The 9875-nt window shown below is 36.2% G+C and overlaps 1 protein-coding gene across 1 annotated transcript in view; it reads right to left on the bottom strand.

Annotated features, from left to right (window-relative positions):
• The window catches only part of LOC109828869 (endoglucanase 6-like), a 6346-nt gene extending 1517 nt beyond the window's left edge, over positions 1 to 4829 (bottom strand). The window contains 7 exon segments of the mRNA XM_020395841.1: positions 1 to 215; positions 307 to 471; positions 554 to 643; positions 1814 to 1906; positions 1908 to 2018; positions 2896 to 3108; positions 4533 to 4829. The exon segment at positions 1 to 215 is cut by the window's left edge and continues 13 nt beyond it. Of these exon segments, the coding sequence (XP_020251430.1) occupies positions 1 to 215; positions 307 to 471; positions 554 to 643; positions 1814 to 1906; positions 1908 to 2018; positions 2896 to 3108; positions 4533 to 4724 (1079 nt within the window). The 5' untranslated portion in view covers positions 4725 to 4829.

Genomic DNA, 9875 nt, shown 5'->3' on the forward strand with positions numbered 1-9875 from the left:
GCAGACTGAAGGTAGTCAGAGTAGACGGTGAGCAAGAAGGACGCGCTGGTCACGAACTGCAGATTATTCCACTTCTGTCTGTAAATCAAGCCGCCGGGGGTCCTTCGAACGTTGCGGCCGCTCTTTCCGAGGCACGAGCACATGAAGTACTCAGCCTTCTGCTGGTACTTCTCGAACACCGGCGAGTGGTGGGCTGCCTTCCCTTGCATGAGGAACTGGAAATGTGGACCAGGTTCAACTTTTAAAAGCCTGTAATCATCGGGGGGTATTGGGGGAATGAAATCTAGTAATGGTGAGAATTATCACCTTGGCAGCCAGCACTTGGGCACCGGCGTATTTAACGTCCCACCCAAACTCAGTCATGGCCCAGCCCGTTCCGCCGAGAGCGTCGCCGTTGTTGCCGAGGTAGTCGAGGTAGTAGTGGTCGTTGGTGGCCTGATACAACCAGGCCGCGGCCCATAACAGTTCGTCCTGAGATTAATTCAAATTAAGTGTTAGTTGGGCCGGAACTTCCGTAAAACGAGGAATTAGAAAAAATGATTGGGATACTCACTGCGTATCCGCTGATAGATTGGTAGTATTTCTGAGCTACGGTAATGCTGGCGTCGTACTTGCCTCTGTATTTGTCGGCAAATGCGAAGAGCTGCCAACCAAAGATAATGTATTTGTTTATTGATGAATAATTAAGAAAAACACATCACATATTTGGACCACTGTTCTAGCAAATTTTACCCCATTAGAAGTTAAAATTAGGCACGCGCCACGAGAAAATGGCATTAAAAATTTTATTTATTGTACATAACTTCCTTCATTAAAACCTCATTATAGGACCTTGATACAATGAAGGCTAAAAGTTTCGAAATAATGCAACAAATGATATGTGCCCAATATTATAAATAACAAAGTACAGCAAGTGGGTGAGATAGTTAACGCGCCACTTTTCTAGGTAAGCATAAAAGCATATCATTCTCCAAAGTTTTGCCGTTAAAATTTTTCAAACTCTAAGGTGGAAACATTCCGATAATATTCTTCCAATAATTGACCGCCACGTGATGAAAAAGAAATATCCAAGATTTTAGGAAAATATTTAAAGAAACCAAAAAAGACCAGACACTCTCACTATATCCAAGAGCTCAGGGGCGTTGTAATATTTTTGCAAACTTTCACTCACATTTTCCTATTAAATAATATAAGCTTATATTGTTTCCTTAATCTAAAGTATGCTGATTTTTTTTAATAATGATTAGTTATATTTATCTATGTAGTTGTGGAGTTACTTGTTAAAACCCCAAACAATCACTAATCTAAAGTCTGGTCTATGAAATAAAACCTTACATAAATTTGCTCATAAAAAAAAACCCTACGCAAATATAGGGGCTGAAAGATACTAGATAAGGGCACACGCCGCACAGCATAGCATTCTTCATCGCACTTTTTTAAGCGTGGATCACTCCAACGAACCCTGCTACATTAACTCTGCCCTTTAAAATGGACATTTCTACACCAAAATCTAACGGCTGACATAGAAAACAAAGGACGTAAGCAGGGGCAAAAGTGTCATAATCTCACTGGGCCCCGCGGTGCTTGGCACCGACAGGCGACAGCCCACGTGAAACGAAGCGTCCTCAGCATCGAGGACGATTACGGATCCAAACGGCGCAGATCCGCTCGTCACGGGTTCTCAAGAGGGGGCCCAAACATTGAGCCCCATTATCGTGTGGTACCCACTTTAACTTTTCGCATACGCACCCCTATACTATTCCAATTTTGCACAAAAGCACTGATATGCGTAAGCGTGTTCAGTCCCTCGAACCTGCTTGGCGTGGTTGAGGAGCTCATGCGAGTAGGCGGGGTTTGATCGCCGGAAAACGATGGAAGCTGAAGCCATTGCCTGGCTGCCAGTCTCTCGCGGCGAGGTCTGAGCCGGGGTGGTTCGCATCGATCCGATACGCTTGTCGGTTGGTCGTCATGTCCTCTGGCCTCTGCCAGCAGAAGTGATCACTGTTGCCATCGCCAACCTGTTAACAGATGCGCTTCAGATTAGTTTGGTATGTCATACAATTTTATAAAAGCCGAGGGTATAGAAGCAAAATGTTGGCGGTAGAACCAAGTTAGTCACAGTCACAAGGTAAAATTCAAAGGGAAGAATGAAAAGAAATCATGAGTGTTGGCATTTACTTTTCTAGAGACGAAGGATAAAGAGGGTTACTTAATGGGGCCAAATTTCAAGAGGGTCAAATGCACCCAAAAGTGCATGAAGGGAGATAAATAAATGGGTGCAGGAGAACAACAGACAAAGATAAATTAAGCTAATGCTAGGCTAGCTAAGTTAAGCTTAGGTTGATGCTAAAAATAAGCTAGCACAGCAAATTGATGATTTGATTCCTGCACTATAATGTCCAGACTAAAGATAAGACCTATGGTATAAATAGCATAAAGACAAAATCAAAATTAAAACTTAAATTACTTGAGAACCCTTGTTCAATTGGAAAAGCAAATTACTACAAGGTAGTCATCCTAGCTTAATCAAATTAGCTTAATCAAATTTAGACCATGAAACCAGGGCATTCATAAATGCACGAACAATTAAAAATACAATGCATTTGGTTTAAAAGAAAGTATCTAGTGGTGTTGCTGTTATGGTACGATCTGCTCTATTACATTAACGATGCGTCAAAGAATTGTCGATGCAATATATTAAGGATTCACGATTAGCATTTTTGTTAATCTAAAACTATTTTTCCCCCTTTGTGTGCCACTAGTGTTGTTGATCAAGAACCAGATGCTTTAAAAACAAAAACTAATTTTTAAATTTAAGAGTAATTGCAAATGAAAAGAGTAAAGGTCATGTTTACTTTAACAAATTTGGTAAGTAGAGCGTGGAGGAGTCCATACCTCTCCATAGAGGACATCGGGCTCAGGGTGGGCTTTGATGAGGTAGTCAGTCCCCCACTTAACGGCATTCATAGCGTGGCCCAACTCCCCACTAGCTGCCATTTGTTTCCCATATTCAACTATGCTCCAACTCATCATGGTTACTGTAAAAGCCATAGGCAGCCCAAATTTCACGTTGTCCCCTGCATCATAATACCCCCCAACCAGATCCACCTGCAAATTTTTAATTTGCATTTTTATTAATTAATCACAACATAACGACAATCATTATTGGAAATCTAATATTTAATTGCTAATGACAGTACCAACATCCTCCTCTTAAGTCAAATAATAGTTGAGACTTTGAGAGGATTAAGTTTGAAATTCCATGAGCCGTTTCTCATCACATATTTTAATGTTGTTTACGAAAACAAGGGGAGGGTAGTTGAGCTAATTAAATGCACTTCCTTCTTCAAAATACCTTTAGGTCGCGTTTGGTAAAGGATTAAAGAAGATAGGTAAAAAAGAATGATTAATGTACTTAGCTCATTCGATAATACGTTAAATAAGTTTTATTTTAGTCATTGTAATAAGTTTTTGTGTTTGGGAATAACAACGATTTAGCTATTTTCTTTATAATTAGAACGGTTAACTTTTAATCATTCTAAATAGAATTATTAGTGTCCATTTGGATGTGATATTTTACCCCAAAAATTGGGAGGAAAGCTGCCAAAATGATAGCTTTTTGGCAGCTTTCCCCCAAAATCTTTAAGAGGCAATTTTGGGGGAAAGCCGTCAAAAAACTGCTATTTTGGCAGTTTTCTTCCCAATTTTCGGGGCAAAATACCACATCCAAACGGACCCTTAGTAAACCACTCATTTTGAGAGGTCAACTCATTTTAATCCCTCTAGAGGGGGTTAGCTTAACCCTTCTATATTTTTTATGTTTGACAAATTAGGAAGGATTAACTCACTTTAACCATTGTATAGATTTTTATGTTTGGTGGATTAAGTGAGGGGTTAAGGAAAAGTCTCCTTAACCTCATACTTTAACCATTTACCAAATGGGACCTTAAAGATTAACTAGCACATGGAATACCATTCTAAAATAAGCAATAAAGGATGAGAATAGCAAGCTCAAAAAAGTTTTGCCAAGTAGGTAAAAGTAATCAAGTAAAGAATTAATGATTACTAGGAAAAGAGGTCAAAGTGAAACAATGGTGGACAGGTGTCGCTTTCTCCGTGATTATACTAAGATAATAAGAACAAAATAAAATTTTACAACTGTAAAAAAACTAAAGGTAATTTTACAACTGTAAAAAAAAATAAAGGTCAGTGATAAAAGTGGGCAAGAAAATGAGATCAAGAGAGTGAGACCCTCTCTTATTAACCAGCCTTTTATTATGATTATAAACATGAATTAAACAAACTTATGAAAAGAAATGACATGAAACAATGACAGAACACTGTATAAATAAAACAGAGAAGTTCCTTTCAAGCTCTTCTCCAACTAAAAAAACTGTAAACTAACAAAAAAAAAATCTTTAAAATATATACATACAAAAAAAAACAGAGCAATTTCCTTCAAACCCATTTCTATCTCAAACTAGTAAAACTTAAAACTACCATAATTTTATTTTTCAAAATGAGAGCATTACCCCATTAGCTTTTCCATCTTCAAGCCCAGAGTTAGCTCTCCAAGTGACCCTTTGGTTATGAGGGAGGTAACCAGATCTCTGAGCCTCAAAGAAGAGAATGCTCTTGCTCAGAGCTTGCCCATAATCATGCCCACATGAAGCAAATGGCACCAAAGCCATCATCAACGCCAACAAAACTCCATTTCTCCCCATTTTTCTTCCCCAAAAAAATAAAGAAGAAGTAAAGAAAGAAACAGGGGGCTAGGGAGAATAATAAAGGGAGGAGCTTTGAGAAGAAGAAGAAGAAGAGGAGGAGGAAATGGTGAAGAGAATGAGGAGCTCAAGAGGCCTATATAAGGAGAAAGCCCGGGGTCCCACTCAGTATGGCAGAGATTAATAAATTAATTTGTGATTTTTTGTAGAAATAAATAATAGTTAGAAATTATTAAATGAAGGATTGTAGATGAAATTATTTATGTGTTTGGAAACTGTAAACGGTTGAGAAAGTTAAAGAGACGAGTCATGTGGTGCCTGCGCTTTTTCTACAGAGTGCAGTCTGTGTGGACTCTTCTTGTAATTTTCTAAAGTTTTGGTGAAATTATGTTTTAGCCCCTTAATGCTTCACTTTTCCTCCAGGAGGCAGTGGTAATGTTTATGTAGCTGTAGGTAAATACTTTTTGGTTTGTGAAAAACTTATAAGGTATATATGATATTAACTTTTAAAAGGTAGTTATAAATTTAATAACGATGCTTGTTTCGTTATAGTTATGGCTTGTTAAGATTATATTTGTAAAACATTAGTTAAATTTATGTAAAGCTATTTGCCATTAAAATAAGTGAGTTTCTGTAAAACAAATTGCACTCAACCATAAATTTGTGTTGGCTGAAAAAGGTGATTTTTTAATGATTGCAATTTAAAAAAAATCAGTTGCTAAAACGAACGGTTACATCTACAAGTAATTGTTATACCTATATTTTACGTACAAAGAACTTTTAGCATCAGCAAAATTATGTAATGTGAAAGCATGTAAAATATATTTTATTTAAGTAATTTAGTGGAAAATTTTGTATTCAGAGCATAAATGGGATGAAAAATAGAATTTCAAGGTTCTAGGGCCTAGGATAAGTTCGGTGTAAAAACCCAGGGTTCCATATCTAAATTTGTCTTTTTTGCCCCTATTTGCATGAATGCTACTATGTTCGACCAATTAATATTTCTCACTGCTATAATTTATGGCAACTGGAAACTATAAAAGTTTTGAGGAGGTGGTCCCTGGGTCCTCCGGGACATTGAGAAAAGAGATTTAGGCCGTACACGTGGGCTCAGCGGATGATCCAAAGGACAGATGCATGCCAAAATCATTTTTTTCCTTTCCCTTTTTATCTTTGGCGTTTTGAATGGTCTGAGCGGGTGAAGACAGAGTAATGACCCTGCTTCGCTCTCAACTGTCTCAAGCATGCCTTTTATCTTTACAAAAGTACCCTTGCTGCTGCTTTTTTATTTAAGGTTGAATTGCAAAATAAAAATAAAAATACCAAAGAAATTGCAGTGCTTGCAATAGTTTAATTGCACGTTTTAGCTGTCATACGAAATCTTTCTAGTTAGTAAGTACTTATGGTAACTTAAATGTTGGTCATCTAAACCAAAAATTATGTGTACAATACAACAAGAAGTATTCATTACGCGAAGCTGACATGAAATTTATATCAATCATTGAATTAGTACACCTAAGTTTACTAATCTAAGATAGACATATTTCTTTTGTACTACGAATATAATGGGCTGAAATCACAGAGTACTTTCACAAAACAAAGCTCTCTAAGGTCAATTCGTTTATGATATATATTTCTCCTGAAATGAAATGTATCGAGGATTTATTTAGGTTGTATTGAATATGTAGATATAGTAGCAAAACATTTGACTAAAATAATGATGTTTTTCTTAATTTTTCTTGGAATACCATATACATGCAATTTTTTTTGGGATATAATGAACCTTCTTAAGGATGGCTTCCTAGTAAATCCTATTATAAAATCTTAAGGGTGCAATGGAGGTTAGCCAAACATAAAAAAAACAAAAACTCCAAATTTTTACGAAAATAAATTTTTGACCATGTAATGCATGAAAATAGATAATTTCTAAAATTGAAAAATCGAAAAAAAGTTTGGTAAATATACACTAATAAAATTGGGTTTCCGTAAGTCATTTTGGAAAACGTGACAGCCAAAAATTGCCAAACAATAATATGGAAATATAACCAATTTGAGCATACTTTTGGTCAAACCAAGGACTCAACTGTCATTTTATGAAAATGAGTTGAATCTTGCCACTTGCGACCAGTGAGAATAAGCCATCACCGACCTGCAGAAGACAGAGGAAAAGACCAACCCTAATTGCTTTCTGAATTTTTTTATTTTTTGACAGTGATCTTTGACTGCTGGAATCTTACAGTTACTGCCGTTGACAGTTATCTTTTTAACAGCCAGCATCTAATATAGTTAATTTGACTGGTTACCGCGGTGAAGTATAAGCTAACACTAACCGGTTAACAAACAAACGGCACATGTATCAACTGTAGCATGGCTTAAAGTTTTGGGAAATTTGTGTCAATGCCTCAAAAGTAAAATTTTATGTGCTACAGCTTCTATGCAACCCTTTTTATATAATTATCAAGCAAACTAAGCACAAAGAGAAAGAAACAAATATAAAAATCTAAAATACCCTCATTTCCTCCTCCCTCTTCGTTCTCTCCATGTATCATATTAGATCCAATTTGATTCATTTTAAGTCTAATTTAAATCTTGTTAAGTCTAATTCAACTTGTTTTAGGTCTAAAAATAAGTCGAATTAGAATTAATATGAATCATGTTAAGTCTAATTTAACATGTTTTAATTCTAATTTTATGTTAAGTCCAATTTGATTCATATTAGGTCCAATTTGATTCATGTTAAGTCTAATTTAATTCTTTTTAATTCTAATTTAAATCATGTTATGTCTAACTCAACTTATTTTGAGTCTAAAAATAAGTTGAATTAGATTTAACATGAATCATGTTAAGTCTATTTCAACTTATTTTAAGTCTAGCTTCATGTTAAGTCTAATTTTACTTCATGTTAAAGCCAATTTGATTCATATTAAATTTAATTTAATTCCTTTTAAGTCCAATTTTAATCCAGTTTAGTGTTAAGTCAAGTTTAGTTCATGTTAAGTCCAATTTGTTTCATGTTAAGTCCAGTTTAATTCGTGTTATATCCAGTTTGGTTCGTGTTAAGTTCAGTTTAAATCATTTTAAGTTTAATTTAAATCGTTTTAAGTCTAATTTAAATCTTGTTAAGTCTAATTTAAATTATTTTAAGTCTAATTTAAGTTGGACTTAACATAAAATTAGACTTAAAATAAAATAAAATAGACTTAACATGGATTATAAGTTAAATTAGATCATTTTAAGTCTAATTTAAATTGGACTTAACATGAAAGAATAGAGGAGATAAGACCATTTTGGGGGTTTTTTATTTTGTATTCTCTTTTCATACTTAGTTGGTAGATAATAATTGCTAAAGAAGGACTGCAAAATATAGATCTCCAATTTAAAGGCTAAAACACATGAGAAAAAGTCGAAGGGGCTGCAACACATGAAGTTTTTGCTTTTGGGGTCTTAACACAATTTTTACTAAAGTTTTTGTCTAGTTATTGCACGTGCCATTTTGAGTTAGTTTAATCATGTGATTTTGTTAATTAATATTTAATACAATGGTTTTCGTTTATGCGATTAGTTCAAGCGAACTAACATGAAAGGTGTTGGTGATTTTAGTCTCCCACCTGACTATGATGTCCATCAACAAGATAAAGATGTTGGTAATTAAACTCATGCCTTACTAGTTACCCTAAATATATGGCAACATATATTGAGAAATCAATTGAAGATTTTACTTGCTATATGAGAAAAAACTAAGAGATTTACTTGTTAGACAAGTCAATTAATCCTACGACAAAGATTCATTCATGTTTCTTGGAGGCCAAGAAGGAGGAAGCTGTAAATATTGAGACTTGCTATGAGGATTTCATGGTGCCAGAAATTGAAGAGAAAGAGAGCGAAAGTTTGAGAGAGATTGTGTGGCTTTACATTCGATGCAGTACTTGTTAGAAAGTCTATTGTTCGGTGACGTTCACGATAGGACGAGTCATCGTGTTTCTTCCCCAGTATTGTAAAGGCATTGTTTCAGGTATTATCTTTCTAACCATTGTTATTTTATTCTTGGTCCTATTGTACTTATACATTCTCTTTGATTATATGAAAGAACTAGAAATATGTGCACTTGGACTTAGGCAATTTGTCAAACCATATTAAAATGACGTCTTGTGCTTATGATTAATTTTTCGTAGTTATAGTTTACTTTTCATCCGCAACACGATCTAAATTTCTAACAAAAAAATATTCCCAATTAAGAAAAAGAACGCTGAGATTTACGTGGTTCGTTCAACCAACTTCGATCTACATACACTGAACAACAATACGAGAAATTCAATATGTATCAGAGAGAACTACAAGAGGAACCACTCAACTCTCATTTTTTAATCTCTCAACCTCACATACGTAATCAACTCTCATATTCTCTCTAAACTCTCTCCTTGCAATATTTTGAATAGACAAATATTGTCAAACCCTCTCCCATCATTTGCACGACTAAAGATTATGAAATCCTCGTTGATGTTGTAAGTTTTTACATAGATAAAGACTACAAAACATTCACATCTGGCACACTATTCTTGAATCCAATTCACGCCATCTACTGACCTAGATTACAATATTAGTGACCTAGATTACACTATTCTTGTGCGAGAATTCGTGCATGCGCAAGTAGTGTGCGACGTTTACGGATACGCTCCTCGAGAGTAGAACGGGTTAGTTTGACACGAACTCATTTGTTAGTTGACGGTTGGGAGGAGGACCCTGATGCTTGTTGTGGCGACGACTTAGCAACTTGGGGCTTTCTGAACTCTAGATCCGCTTGGTAGCGGAGTCCGTCCACTTGCTCTAAAGCCTTAGACAATTGGCGGGCGAGACGTTGGCGGTGCCGGCGGCGCCTCTGACGAGCCCTCTTTGATAAGGTGTCCGAATCTGTGGCTTTGGCTTCATCGAACATTGACGGATCATTGCGAGGTGCAACTGTGGTGGCGGTAGCGGGGAGATCGCCTTCTTGGGTATTCAGATCTGAAGACCAACGGATCTTCTGGGAGGAGGAGGCCTTCCTCCACTTACGAAGAGAGGCGGATCTGGAGGAGGAGGAGGAGACGTACTCCTCGAACTTCTGTTGGTCGAATTCATATTCGACCTCTTCGTTCACCGGGATCTTAATCGTCG

Source organism: Asparagus officinalis, chromosome 1 (genome assembly GCF_001876935.1).
Source record: "Asparagus officinalis chromosome 1, Aspof.V1, whole genome shotgun sequence".
Taxonomy (NCBI): domain Eukaryota; kingdom Viridiplantae; phylum Streptophyta; class Magnoliopsida; order Asparagales; family Asparagaceae; genus Asparagus; species Asparagus officinalis.